At 39.1% G+C, this 15,839-nt stretch overlaps 1 protein-coding gene across 1 annotated transcript in view; it reads right to left on the bottom strand.

Moving 5' to 3' along the window:
• srrm4 (serine/arginine repetitive matrix 4) overlaps nucleotides 1-15,005 on the bottom strand; it is a 54,091-nt gene extending 39,086 nt beyond the window's left edge. The window contains exon 1 of the mRNA XM_014999663.2: nucleotides 14,790-15,005. Coding sequence (XP_014855149.2) covers nucleotides 14,790-14,998 — 209 coding nt within the window. The 5' untranslated portion in view covers nucleotides 14,999-15,005. The remainder of the gene's footprint in view (nucleotides 1-14,789) is intronic.
• Between the last annotated feature and the right edge of the window lie 834 nt (nucleotides 15,006-15,839).

A 15,839-nucleotide genomic window follows, 5' to 3' on the forward strand; every position in this document is an offset into this window, starting at 1 on the left:
GCAGCAGCATACCTCTGATTGTGATTTCAGTGAGTTGTACTGGATACACTGTGAGGAATTTTTAAAGAAATAAAAAAGAGCATTTCAAAACCATCTCACATCTATAAGTAAAATCAGTCATGTGGCGTTGGAAGACAGAAAGCTTCAGGCCAGGATTAGAGCTCCCAGTTATTGCAGTTATCCACAATAATGACCCGAGGTGTTGGAAAGTGGTATGCTCCTAAACTGTTATTTAAAGTCAGCTCTTCCAATCTGATGTACTTTAACCTTGGTGGCGTTTTATCAATGAGTAAGTCGGTCTGTCAGGCAGGTGGACGGTCTTCTCGCCTCAGAGTTTATGAAAAAAGATAGGGCGTCTGTGAGATTATTCGTCTTTTCCAATACAGTATAAGCCCCTAATCTCCAGCCTCTCTCAGCCCATTCTTGACAGGATGAGGAGTCACTGAGGGCAGTCACAGAGAGAGAGGCATGTGGTGGAGGACTTTGCTGAAGAAGGAGTAAATATGTCAATCACCTGAAGCTCTTAACGGTTTTCTCTAAGAAAGTCTATCCGACTTTCTTAGAGAAAGAAAGTCGGATAGACTTTAAAATATCTAAAAGTTAAAGCAACCTCTCTCACCTATTTAAACAAAACAATGAGGCTTCATAATACACAGTGCCAGCCAGAAAGTTGGACATTCATCCTGGGTTTAAATGTTAGTTATTTTGCACTTTTATTGATGCATTTGAACCCTTTTTTTCCTGAGGAAAATGGTGAGCCACTATACAAATGCACAGGAACTTGGTGCACATGTTTAATTTGAATGCATTTTTAGTTTCAACCTTAAATATATGCAACATATCCAAACATTTTATGTAACCCCACTAGCATTTAGGTAAATGTCTTGTTGGTGTAAGTGTCATGGTGAATGTTTGTAGAGATGGCTCAAATGCAGCAGGCGGAAGGATCAAATGGAGTTTTTGTGTAAGATCAAATTTACAGAAAAACCAAAGAAGCCAAAAAGGAACACAAGCATACATCCAGGGAGTGGAAGGACGGCAGGGAGCATAGAGGAAGAATTACAAGAGTAGATGAGAGGAACTGGCAAGGAGTGACTGAGGATAAGGTGCTTAAATACTGGGGAGGTTGAACGCTGAACAAAAGATGGAGACTGTTTCTGCAGCGCTTGATGGTGTGAGGGGAGAGCAGGAGGCAGAGAGAGGAGAGGGAGAGAGAAATTGGTACAGGGGGAAGGAGAGAGGACACCGGGGAACAGGAAATAAGTCTAACACTAAAGAATAACTAGGTTTAAGAAACACAATTAAACTAGAATAACTAGGAACAAGAAATAAACATAACTAGAAACACTAAGAATAATTCAACTGAAGTAAAACAGAAACAAGACTCATCTAATCAAAGAAATACACTAAGAGAATACATAATGACCAAACTAGAATAAATAAATTAAACTCCAAAATGACTAAACGACCAAGCATTAAGTTTCTTTATGTATATATTTGATCTTGCATGTTTACTTTATTCAGCCTTTATGAGTTCAAGAAAATATGTATTAAAGTCAAGCTTGTGCAGCTAATTCTCATTTTTATCATTTATTGAACTTGCTAAATTGTTCCTCCAAATTAAAAAGAACAATCGAATTGCATTTAAATACAAAGATTTATGTAATATTCATATCATATGTACGATAAATGTAAGTAAACTATGATAAGTGAGAGCTGTTTTGGAGTACAAACTCTGAAAATGAATCCAAGTACAGATAAGGGTTATGGTAGAAGACGACCAAACTAGGCGGATGTTCTTTAGAAAACCTCATGATTTTTTTATCCAGTGTTCAGAATTTTTTATATTTTAAGCCTTTGAATTCTTCAGAAAGTGTTAAAGAAGTCATATCAGTCAGTCAAACTTCTTGCATAGTCTTAATAATTCATAAATCTTCCGCCGTATGAGGAAGTCATTTATTCGAGGACAAAAGGTACTCCTCCATCGGCCAGGCCAGATCAAAGGCAAATCATTAATCCTGAGTCGCTCATTTCAGAGAGATCTGCTGTTCCACTGTGACTAGATTTCCTTAAACGGTCGTCACAGTCAAAGAGAGCGCTGAGACAAAGCAATTTTAGATCCTCTACAAGGGCACAACCAAACGCAAGTTTAAATTGAATGCCCCAAAATAGATGTTTAATTATGTGGCTATCTGAGAGGCTTTCGTGTTTTCAAAATGAATCAGGAGCAGAGAGATAACCGATACTTTTATCAAAGCAAAACTCAATGTCCCCCCGCTTCTATCAATCGTGATGGAAAGCCACTGAAATTAGCTCATATACCAGAGACATCAATTATGTTTCTTATAATTAGAATATCCTCAGATCACTCCGATCCCTGTGAGATACTTTTAATTAGAGAAGAAACTCTGCGTCCGTCGTATCTTTATGAGGCAGTCCTTCTGAGGATGGTATAGTTTTTTTTTACTTTTTTATGCTTTACAGTCAAGGACTGACCAAAGACTAATTCATGCTACAAGAGGAAATAAATCTGTAAAAAGTGGAGATTTTAATTTATGATTTTATCGCGTGGTTCTTTGAAAATGCTTATTTAAATTGTGAAATTTTGAAAGAAACAACAAAAACAATAATAATATCATTATTATTAATAATAAAACATCCTTTAAAAAACAATATTCTGTTGCTATAAAGGTCTCAAAACTTGTCAGAATCATCGCATGGATTAAAGTTTGAACTTTGCATGACAGAGAAAATCTCAGACTATCAGAAGGGATTTATTTTGGCTTCCTATGACTTTTTACACTCCATGAATACAAGGCAGATTTCCTCTGCAAAATAAAACTCCCTTCAAAAAGTCTCAAAGTGAAAAAAAAACCAACATCAAGTTGAAAACTAAAAAAAAATCTCCATAAGCCTCCATCATCATCTTTCTATCTCTAAATGTAGATCTCCAGGTAAAGAAAGCCGTGATATTCTCTCAACACTGAAGCAACAATCAGTGTAAGTGCTAATATTTTCTAATTAATGTGAAGTGCACCTTTGGCTGAATATAAATAACGTCATAGAGGTATTAATGTTTAACTTTGAAAAAATCAGAGCAAACTGGCGCAATAATAAGCAATGCATTTGTTAAATTTGATCTATAAAATCACTTATGAGCTCTAGAGTTTCCAAATCTCCTGAAGTGTTCAGTGCAGTCATCTAAAAATAAAGTACAGCCTAAATCAAGTTTGAAGTTTTACTTGTTAAGACATATTGTCAAATTATATGATACTTATAAGGTCTTGGAGTTATGCAGTGAGAACATATCATCCAAAGCAGAGTTTCTCAGTCCACATGACCCACAGTTTTCCATGCTTTAGGTTTTTCACTGCTGACTCACACAGACAAATAGAAGACAGAAAGGTTTCTGCAGCACTTGATGGCATGCTGAGAAAGTAATACAATCATAAGAATCAGGTGTGTCGGAGCGGAGACGCATCAGAAACACTAAAGGGACGGGATAGAAAACCACTGACATGATGCTACGTGTCATTATGTACTCAACAAAATCAAAATGCTGAAGTATTTTGTGAAAAACAAAGTATATCCACTTTAGCTGCAAAGCAGATTCTGATTTTACACCCTCCTGTGTCCCCATGCCCTCAGCATGCCCTTGTAGTCGGGAAGCAGTGACAAACCTGTCATCTCTTTTTGTCCTTATAAGTTTTATTTGGAATGCTCCGGCTACAGGAATGTCATCAGGAATAACAGTCACCCTGGAACGTGCCACATGATGAACAGGGTTTTGGAAGTTGTCTCTACCCTTTGCATTTTTAAGTTACAAGCAAATCCTAAACCACAGTCCTGACCCCAGCAGCATCTTTGACTCGATATGTTTTGATTGTGTTACAGATTTCTTTGACAAAAGAGAGAGATTTATTTGACAGCAAGTCTAATCCAGTTTTTATTATTTCAAAAGCTTTGTATTGTTTCTATGTTGACATTTTCTCCTCAGAGTTATGTAATCCAAAAACAGTGACTGTAACTCTCCAAGCTAGTCCAACTTCTTCACTTCCACTTAGCTTTCTGTCATTAAGGAAGCTCATTATCTCGATTCCTGACTCATTACTTGTCTTTTGTGGTCCAATTTGTACTCTGGCAAACTGGCAAAGTAGAAAAAAATAGTGTGTAATACACCAGTGTTAATAAGCTATGACCGGTTTCTAATTTTGGGTTCTCTGGTTCTATAGGTCAGCTTTTTCAAAACAGATCATTGGTAGATTCAAAATGCACAAAAAACTGCAGTCATTTCCTAATGTGCTCATGCTATTATGATTCATTTGGTCTCTTTAGGATGTTTTAATTGCTTCTACTACACCTTCTACTGGCATTATAATTTTATTGCTGTGATCAGTGGACTTTTAATAGGTTAGCGACACATGAGCGAACGTCTAAACTTGAAGCAACCACACAAAAACGTTTGTTTTTCATTTAGTCAAAAAGATCCCAAAGAGGAAAATCAGTACACCAAATTGTGCTTCAACCAATGCTGAAGCAGATCTGGTATAGTTTTAGGTTCAGGTGACATACTTCTGTTTTATAATTTGTAGTAATTCATTGGTCTGTGCCATGCCAGTATTTCCATCGCTAACTGTAACAGTTTTACATCTTTCTTAGATGTAAAACTGCTGCTCTGAAAGTCACATGCATAATTCTCTCAAAGCCTCATTGGCTGTAGGAATAATGTGGATGATAATGTAGTGGAGAGTTTAAACCTCATTTATCAGTTTAAACACCAGCGCTAACAAGCGTTCACTACATCATTACAAAGGCACTGGCCATTCATCAAAATAAAAGCACTTCCTGTTTGATACTTTTAGAAATTTCTAATTTTAGAATGCCAAACCTTGCATTTTATTCATTTAAAATACCTCAAAGCAGTTAATAAAAACTATGAGACATGTTCAGTTGTACTTTCTTAATGGTCATATGAATTAGACCTAAAAATGACGAATTAAATTTTTAACTTTCAGCAGACTAGACATCATCTGTCAGGTTTCAGAATATGTAAACTTGACTTGAAAAAAATTACTAGCGAACATCTCTTGTCTGGAGCTTCGAAACTAATGATTCACTCCGATATTTGCCCCTCAGTCTGACTCTGTGTGTCTCTCCACAACACCAAAACATTTTTCACAAGCAATGAAACCAGGTGGGAGATGTTGTTCTTGTCCTACAAACAGCAGAAACTGTTATTTCTCATCAACTATCTTCATTTTGCAGTCAGCATGACGTGCAGCTGAAAAGAGTAAAGACTCTAATTCAACCAACTCTTCTGATCCAATGATAACAGAAAATTCAAAATAATGCAAAACTGTTTTTCACCAGACATTCACCTCTGAAGAAGAAGCGTTGACAGCAAAGGTGAGAAAGAAGCACAGAAAAATGAAACTAAAGCATCGGGCCAATAAATTCCTGTGCCACCGTCGACGATTGAATTTGGGGAATCTACAGTGCGTCCCCTCACCCTGGCATCAGTTATGCAAATGGTGGCAATTTTAAATGAATGGCAGATCGTCTTCCCGAAATGAGGACGGCCAAGAAGCGAAAATGAAAAATGGAGGAGGAGGCCGAGACGTGAGAGTCACTCAGCCTTGAAATGATTTAATTTAAGTGATGAGGAGTTGACTTTGATAAGTTTCCATTTTAATAATGAATACTACGACTGCTCTAGGGGTCCAGTTAGAAAGAAGCCAACTTGGTTAAAAAAGAAAATAAACTGAAGAAAAAGACAAACATGGCTGAAAGAAGAAGAAAGCTTAAAGTTAATGCTTTGATTTTTATTGCATGCTAAATGAGAAAAATGTACTATTTCACATCCCAGGAATGTGTTTTTATAATGCATCTAACATGATATTCATCACAGACATTTTATAATTATAAAGCAAAACACTCACCTGGTTAGGTAAGGACTAATCCTGGGCAGATATATTGAATCTTAAAGATAGCAGCAAGAAAAACAACAAAAACAACAAAAACAACTAACAAACCAATAAGAAAATCTATCATTGAATTAATAGAGAATCAAGGCTTTACTGAGGTTTTCATCTAACTCTAAGTTCTTATTGCCAACACATAGTGCATAGTTTCTGTCCTTCAATCATTTAAACAAATCCCAAAGCCAAGCCTGAACTAAGAATAAAACATTCTACATATTCAAAATGCAGGTTTTTCAATGCACACAATACATTATATGTTGAAGTTAAAATGTATTTAACGTGAGTCAGAATTTTTAATTGTAAAAGATTTAAATGATCTATGTTTAGGTTTGTCATGGTTCTATAAAGATCGAAAAGTTGAGCCTAAAATTACTGATTAAATCAGATAAAGAGAAAGGAAGTTGACAAATTACACACGTAGTGAATGTTTATTATTTGGGCTACTTTTAACAGAAGTACTTTTATTATATTTAGATCCTGTAGTTAACAATGGATAAGTAGCGGTGCAGCATTTTACTATCAGCATTCTGGGTGAAGGATTTAAGGGCTTAAACTCAAATTAGCAGCAAAACATGGTTTACAATAGTGGTAAAGCAAGTGGTCTTATCACAACACTTTAACACATAAAAAGGGACTTAATTGTCATGATTCACATAGTGAGAACATTGAGAAGAGAAAAGCACACAGAGTCCTGAACTATATTATACTGAGCTATATTTATTTTAAATTGAAAGTCATAAAATCACTTCATCCTGAACAGAAAGGAAGGAAAAAAATCTTTTTCAGTGAAAGGGCACAATTTTTTTTTACACATATCCAATTTACATTTGTTGTTGTTTCTCTTGCTGTCTCAATGCTGGAGGCAAAAATGACAAGCAGTTAAACTGAAAGCCGCCTCACGCTTTATTTTTATCTCGGAAATCTTTGCTTTGTGAACATCAAATAGGTTGTAATCAGTGAGCCTTCCTCCTTTAGACCCACTATAAATAAAAGCATCAAGAATTGGTCATGTCTGCATGTCTGTGAGATTTAATTTGAACACCAGTCAACAGGTTTTCTCTCTTCCCAGTCATGGATTTGAACCTATATACCTACACAGAGTATGATTTTGTTGCATTTGGCAAAACCTCAGACGATTCATATTTTTGGACAGGAATGTGACATCAAGTAAAAAATGTAATAATCTTGGCTACACAGCATCCTGTCTTTTTTTGTTTGTTTTTTAGCTTTCTTCCCTTTTTGCTTTCTCTCATTTTCATACCATTACTGCAACCATTTTCTACTTAAGACTACAATTCTACTAAATACCACTAAAAATAGCTACATTTTTTCAGATCCATGAAAAAATGTAGCTATTTTATCTATACCAATGTCAGCTAAATGAAACTTCAGTATTTCTTATAAAGTGCATTTTGTACTTTATTGTATGTAAGAAGGTACACAAAAATAATTGAAGCCAATTTGTTTAATCTGTTGGGATTTGATTTCGCTGCAATGCATAAGAATAGACATAAATATAACCTTTTATAGGTCTGGATGCAGTTGAAATATATCGATTCATTTTATTCTGAGCCAACATTTGTCTGGCATTTTCACAAAACAACCTTTACATGTTTTTAAAATGAAGTATTACTGTTGGTTTCTGTAAAAATTCAAAACAACGTCTTTAGAATTTCAGTTATATTAACCAAGGAACTAAAGAGTTCACAGATTAAACTGTTCTTTACACTGCAGAAATGTTCAGAATCCTCCTCTTTACCGCAGCTGGTTGTAGATATTTTTTGCAGTCTGCATTGAAAACACATGTTGCAATCCATCAACTTCATTTACTATGTTAATGGAGGTAAATGCCTCAAGTCTTTTCAAATGTCAACACACCACATTTTAGCTCAAAGTGAGTGCAGCAGGTGCAGATCCATAAAGCTGCAATATTACAAACACATAAATCTGTTATTGCAAACACCTGGAGTTCTTACAGACAAAAAAAATGCAAAAATCACAAAACCTTCCATACTGCAGATTTTAAAAAAAACCTGCCGTGTGCACCAACATTAGACTGATTGATACAAACTACTTTCCCCACAGGACACTGGTACAAAGCACTCAGAACCATTAATTAACTTATTATTAAAAGTCAATTTATTTCACACATTACATTAACTAATTATTACATGATGTAGACTAACTTTATTATGATTTCAGGCTTACTGTTAATGAAAACATTACATTTAAGTTATAATAATACCACAGACCAATTAAAAATTGGTGACTAATGAAAAGTATGCTTAATACCAGCTTAAGGGTTGTTATTTTCAAAAGTTACTTTTAATATATTACAAATGAGCCTCATCAGAAAATATTTTCTAATTTATTGAATATGACTGAGAACCAACACCGTCAACTGGACTGGACATTGCTTCTGACTGCGTCAGATTTTATGGGACTATGCCATCGATTGATTAAAAGTTCATTATACATTAAAACTGTCACTGATCTATTAGAATCCCTTCAGAAAGAAAATACTCTCCGACTACACAAAACATCCCAAATGAAGATGTACTCTTCAGGATGATGGACGTGCCACCGGCCGCAGGTGGAAGGCTGCGAGTCGTTCAGTTTTCCTCACATGCTGAAGTGAACCATAGAAAGGGAAATATGTGCTCCTTCAGGGAGAATTTCACAGCAGCTTTGAGCTGATGTTTGAAGGGAAGCGTTTAAACTCAGCGCTCTGCTTTGATTTTCTGGATGAATAATCACACTAAATTCCAATTCCCTCCCATAATATGTGTCACTATGCTAATGTACCGATTTGAAATATCCCTAAAATAAATGTTGATGTGTTTTACAAAAGATCTACACATCTAAGTAGTTGTGTATTTGCTAAATCTTTACTTGTAACACATCGTTCTTTGCAAAGGTTACAAACTGAAAGACAGACGATTAACCACTAGATTCAGAGCAATTCCAGTCTCCAATTCTAAAACCCAAACAAACAGGATTGCCCTACATTCTGCAGATGAAAACAAAAAGAGAAAGATTGGCAAAATGCAACTCAAAGGGATTTTAAAGCTCTCCATTCCAACGGGCTCATTGCTTTTAATCACAAGCATCGGACTCATTTTGCTAAAACAGCAGAGAAACGTCTTCGAAGTTAGCGCTGCAGCAACGTAACGCCTGTCAAAATCAATCGGTGTGTCAGCAAAGCCAAACTCATTTCTCCCAGCCAGCAACTTTCAGAAGATTAGATTGAAATCTGGAAATGTCAACGTGAGCTTCAACAGCCAGAAAGATAACTTTTTCAAGTAATCGTTGAGTTGTTGGCGTTCATCAATATCTCATTCAAACTCCCTTCCAGTGATGTATTACAGTCACTCTGAGCCAGTAAATGTCTTTGTCATTAATGTGCTGCAGCTCTCTCTGCCAGTTAAAGGGTTTGTTAATGACAAAGTGAACACACTGTACTCTTGCAGAGCACTTAAAAGTAAAGTCAAGCAAAATTGTGTGGTTTTGCTTTACCGCTTGTGAAATGGCTTAATTGGCCAGACGAAATGTGCTGGGTGGCAGGACTTGTCATTGCTAACTTTGGGTTTATTCTGACTGATTTTCCTCTGCAGGTAGCTGTCACCACGGTCTACATGAAAGCAAGTCTAACTGGATGTGTCAAAATGACAGGCAGTCACGAGTTTCCATCTTTTGTTTCTTCAGCTAACGGCATACAGATGAAATCATGAGTACATATACACCAAATAAAAAGACATTTTTTCTCACTGCCTGAAGATAAATCAGAGGAAATATCTCTTGTTTTAGATCAGTTAGAATTACCAAATGTATTTATTTTTGTTAAGTGTCACTGACAGAAAGATGAGTCACTTATAGTGACTCATACATTATGTATATATCATTGAACTTTTAATCTGAGAAGGTTAATCAATCAATGAGTACAAAAGATAAAAGACAAAAAAGTGACTTTTTCTGTTCTTATGCAATAGCACACTGAATATTTTACACACACACAGACACACACACACACACACACACACTGAACTTCAATACCTATTTATCCTTGCCAAGTTGGGGTGTGGATGCACTTTGGACACTTTGCTAATCCATCACAAGGCAAAGACATAGAAAAATGAACCTTTTTTTATTATTATTATTTCTGTTTGTACATTTTGCACAATTTTTCTCAATGTCCATCTGCTATCCAAAACCAAGGAGGGATCATTTGTATTTCTCAATTTACTCTGTTAGTGGACATTTGTTGCCAGTCTGCAAAATTACTTTAAAATTTTTTTCTATTAAAATAAAACTGTTATCCATTTCATTTTTTTCACATCATTGATGCGCTCTACCAGTTAGGAATTTGTTTTATTTCCTCATATACAGAATGAGAAGTGTCATAAAATAACCATGAGTGCTGCATCGGGTGTTAAGCCAACAACAGTGGTGGGATTCTAGTGGATGGGGAAATCAGTATGACATATGAATCCACTTTGTCAAGTGCAATCGCTTCCCGGGGAGTTGGCATCATCTCCCGCTCTTCAGTGGGAATGCTCCAGCAGTCAGTCATTGTCCGTATTACCCAGAGTAATACGACATAGACACGGGAAGGGCCAGTTAACACGCAGTGAAACGAAACCGGGAGAAATACATAGAAGGAGACATGTTGGGCAGAAGTGAAGAGAGGAGGAAAAACAAGCAGAGAGGAGAGTAACGGTAGACAGACCCCTCATCCGCCACTAAATCATGTTTATCATTCTCACTGGGAGATCAAGAAAGGCAGAGATGCCTCATCTCTGGAGGAGCTCTGACTGGCTCTGCTTCATGTTTTCAGACTCCATTCCTTGTACTCATTTGTCCCCGCTCTGTTTGTCAGTTTGTCTGCATTTGCTTGTATTGTGCCTTTCAGCATCGATGCTGCAAATGTCAAAAGACTTTGAGTTTCGTCGGCAAACAATGCAGTTTTGATAAGGATAAGAGATTAACCATCAGTTAAGTAGCATGTGAGCAAGAAGCGGGAGCTGAGGTATGGTGGCAGAAACATGCACTGAACAGGCAAAATGATTTTTACATGTTTTTACCTAAGATGCAAATTCATTTAAAAAGGCTGATGTTGACCTGTTAATCCAAACATATATAAAAAATAAGGTTAAAACAAAATATAGATATACTTCATATCATAGCTGCATATCTCAGCAGATGATTAATTGTTCAGTCGTATTCAGAACTTGTAGTCAATGCTGAGGCTGCAGCTGGATTGCTTTGCTCTCCACTCAGAAGTGTTCCTGCTATTCCGTCCGGCCTGCCGAATCCTCCCTCTGGTGCTGTCATTCGACAAGCCCCTCCAACCACTTCTCCCCCTCTTCCTCATTAAAGTAGCATCTGCTGAGGTAAGAGGCCTGAATACCCCCCTCCAACATTGCACAAACGCACACACACACACACACACACACACACACACACACCCACCGCTTCCTTTTGCAGACACTCATGGCTGCCATCTGCCACAGAGTTGGACGAAGCCCCACCACCGGAGCAGCCGCACGCTCTCACCATACATCCACGCTGAAAGCCCTCATTTAAAACCCGCTCAATTGCTGGAAAACGTCTCAGACACAGCAGACGTGGACGGCTGCACACAAACGCACTCGCTGACATTTGCACCCGAGCTCCAGTAATCTGAGTGAGAGAAGTCCCCATGAAGGACGGCAAGACCCAACCTGCTGCACAAACCCACCAAACTCCTCCTCTTCTCTGTGGGACTCCAAGGGAAGAGGCAGGGGGCGGGGGGGCACGGGGGACGACAGCAAACTCTAATTAGTCCAGTGTGGCCATCGGGTCCCTCCAGCATTTCATTTCAGGAGCAGAGAAAAGGAGCGGAGCGGAAAGGAGAGGTGAGGACAGCGCGGGGAGAAAAGAACTCATGCTGATTGAACATGAAGCGTCTCCCTGTGGCTTCTTTCTCTGTCTCCTTCTCTTTTCTTTCCGTCTCTGCTTGTTGTACATAATGCCCTCTCGCTTTCAGTGCATTTGCTCGTCACCCCTCAGTTCTCCACAGTGAATAATAATGCTTCCTCTTGGAAAGAAGGAGGCAGAGGAGCGAGCCTAAGGCCATGCATTCTGATTGTCTAAGCATTCCCAAGTCGCTCTCTCTGCCTGCGCAAAAAATCAACAGTGCAGCAGGGGAGGGAGGCCGAATGCCCTGTCTCCATACTCTCTGTGGGTTGTTTTTACTTTTTAGTCATTATTTACGATCTGCATCACCCAGAGGTCCCTCTGCCTCTCCTTCCCTGAGACAAATGTTGGACCACAGGGACACTCGTCTTGTCTTTTACGAGCTGTCCAGGCAAGTTAGCAACATTTAATGTGCTCTCTGGGGATGTTTGCTCTTGCCTGCCACGCTGCCATCATCGTCACTGTCACCCGGACAGAAACAGTGGTGGGGCGAAGCGACTGGAGGAGAGATTTCTTCCAAGAGAGGCTGAACTTGAAGAGACAGTATGGCAAAGCTCCAGAACCTCAGGCTATTTGAGAAAAGGCTGCTCAGTTCATGCTAGCGAGCCACTTTACTTTGCTTTCTTTCTTTCTGTTTTGTTTGTTTTGTTTTTTTTTTGTTTGTTTTTTTTTTTTTTTTGCAAATTTCCTAAAATGGGCTTAAATTTGTTCCAGACTGGAGTCAAAGACGTTCATCTATTCGGTCTGATTGGAGGCCTGACATGTTCAGTCGCATTCGAGGAATAAAAAGTATTTTTAACTCTAATCCAAAAAGCTAATAAAATCTTTTCAAACCAAGCCATGTGCAGCCGTATGCTCCTGCGGTAACAGAAGCTATTAAAGACCCATTATTTGGTTCACTGTGCCTTTCCACTGCCTGCGCCGATGTCAGATGAAATGGGCCATTGTAATCCTCATCAACATAGCTAATTTCACGTAAGGGGAAGTTGATAGAGAGTGTCAAAACCATTTAAAGGTCAACCAGGCAGGCATTTACTAGATGTGTATGTACATATAAGTAAGCCTGTTCAAATATTCTAACGCTCATTTCAAATATTTATGAGTAGAATCTCTTTTTATGCGCTGGCACATGGAGAGACCGCTGAAGCGCAGAGAGAAACAGCTGTCAGAGATGAGAAATCAGGTAAACATAGAGGCAGCAGAACAGCTTCTGACAAAACAGGTGAACAGTTTTATGTGGACATGAAAAAAGAGGATGATCAGAAAAAGAGTTTGACATGTTTGTCCTCGTTCCACCTGAAACGGCCGCTGCACTACAGCTAACCTTTGGACAGAAAGTGTCACGGCTCACACGTGACGGGTTGCTGCTTCAACAGAGACTCAGGCAGAGCCGTGACACAGAGGAGAGGAGAGGAGGAACGGATCTGACATTAGAGGCAGGACGATGCTGTCACATGACCTTTAAACGCCACAGATATGTGTTTGGGATGTGTGCCAACACGGGTTACAGAGGAAAACTAAGACGACGCCTGCTGCGTACGATACTAAAACCTAGACTTGTTCAAGTTTCAAATATGTTTTCTAGTCACAATCAATTAACTATTTTACCTCCAGTTATTATGAAAATGCTGTGTAGATCAAATATGACTTAAAAGAAATTTTGTAAGTGCATTCAGGAAGTCATCACAGCACCATTCCTCTATGAACCGTTTAACAGCGTTATCAGCATTTCACTGAGATTTCGCCAGGATGAAGATGTTTGCTAAATGCTGCTAGCTAGTCTGGAGGAGCAAAGTGAAGGAGTCACAGGGGAGGGATGCTTTACGAGGCGGACGCTTGGAAGCTTGTGGTTTTGAGGAGTTTTGAAGGTGGCGGTAGGTCCACCCAGGCGTTTTGCACAGCTGAACTGTTGCCACGGGAGACAAAAGGATTTCTCAAACATGCATGAAAGAACATGAAAGAACACTCCAGGTATGTTTTTGACAAGGGAATACAATTATAACATGATGTGAAGCTCAAAAAAGTTGATTTTACATAATACTGCCAGTTTAAAAAAACTGGTTAGTTTTCTTCATGTGAATGGACAGAACTTAAAATGCTTTCATCGTGTCATACTGACCACTTCAATCGAATCAAACTGAGATCACATCGCAATAAAACCCCTTTTTATTTATTTAGGCTTAAAAAGTCTTTACTGAAAGCACAATTTAAGTCATTCAACACAGATAAAGGGCTTTAATTCCCAGGGTTTTTCAAAGTACCTAATGTGTTTGTACAGCATTAGGAAATCATATGAGGGCGAAGTGATGAATCCACATTTCGTCAGACCTCTGACACCTTGATCCAACTCTCTCTGTACACTTCACTATCATATGTCAGAGCGCATGAAGACACTCCATGCACCTGGGAAAATATATTACATGTACTTACAACTTACAATCTTTGGCCAAATCGACTGGGCAAAAAACTATTGTGCTCCAAATAGTACTTTTATGCAGATTCATAAAGCAAAGATGATATTTGGAACATATTGTTTATCCATAATTCATGACAACTGTTACATTTACTTCAAATGTCAACAAACAGGTTTATGGTGAGTTGTATTCATTTTAGTGTGAAAACTAACAAAGATTAAAACAATACAAAAGAAGAAATGCATTTAAAATTCAAAAAATCTCGACCTCTCCAGTGAGATGTAGCATACGTTCAGCTTGAATATGTAATACGATCATTTTCATGATGTGTATATTAAACACCGAGATGTCCTTGAAGACATAACAGCTATTTTCTGCTCGAGTTTCTTTCTAAACTACCAAAGCTTAGCAACATGTGAGAACATTTCAGAGAACTTACCCGGTCACCCTGCGGCGGGCGGTGATGCTCGCCACAATAACGCTCTCCGGTCTCGGTGTGGCCACAGCCTTGAAAGTCCCTTTCCAAAACTTCTCAAAGAGCTGCTTCTCTCCCAGCTGCAGGAAGCTGCAGGTGGCGGTGCTTCCCTCCGATCCCAGGGTCGGAGAAGGACCACTGAGGTCGAGCTTGAGTGAACATGGTGTCTGCATCTCAGGGTTTTTTGTTTTTTGTGTGTGTGTCTTTTTTAATCTGCAAGTGAGATGTGATCTTTAGTCCCTCATGAGCCAGACGCTCCACAGTCTGCTGAAAACACGCTCACACGCTCTCTCCAGTTGTTGCTCGGGAACTGTCCAAGTACTGAATCAAAGCAAGTGGAGTGCAGCTTTGCCGCGTCCTCTCCTCTTCGCTGCAGCGGGTCAACGTGTCAGCGCGTCTGTCTGCTCTTCAGTTGAGCTGCAGCCCGGGGAGAAGGACAAAAGCTGACCCTCTCCAGCTGAAGGCAGGGTATTGTTCTTGAAGACGGGACGGGGTAGGGGGGCAGATTGTGTTTCTCTCTCCGCCTCTCCTTCTCAGTCACATCTGCTGCTCTATTTGGGATGGGGTCCGGGTCGGGGAGCTTCTCTCTATTGCCCCTGTCGGAAGCTTTGCACAGTGTGAAGCGCTCCCGTCCTACAGATGGAGGAGCATGGCTCGGTCAGAAGGAGACAGGAGTTTGCGTGGTCAGACGCTGTGCTTTGATTGTACTCCCACCCACAGCAGCTGAGCAGGTTTGAGGCTCAGCTGAAGGAAGGTCTGAGTGTGAGTTTGAAGAGTGTGTGAGCGGGTGCGTCAATGAGAGCCGAGTGAGGAGCTGAACTGTGAAAAAGCTTGTTTTGTATCTCTGCGCTGGTGACGTCAGAAAGGGGGGCTGGACTCTGGGGTGGAGGGACACCTCTGTGTGTAATGTGGGAGTGTTGTTCTTGTCTCTGTTAGTTTTGAAATTAGGTTTACCTTCATCTTCACTTCTACGCATCACTGTCTGTTTCATTGTCTTCTTCTCCCCCTCTTCTT

The sequence above is a fragment of the Poecilia mexicana genome, unplaced genomic scaffold (assembly GCF_051168715.1).
Source record: "Poecilia mexicana isolate PSO_F unplaced genomic scaffold, ASM5116871v1 scaffold_9, whole genome shotgun sequence".
In the NCBI taxonomy this organism is placed as follows: Eukaryota; Metazoa; Chordata; class Actinopteri; order Cyprinodontiformes; family Poeciliidae; genus Poecilia; species Poecilia mexicana.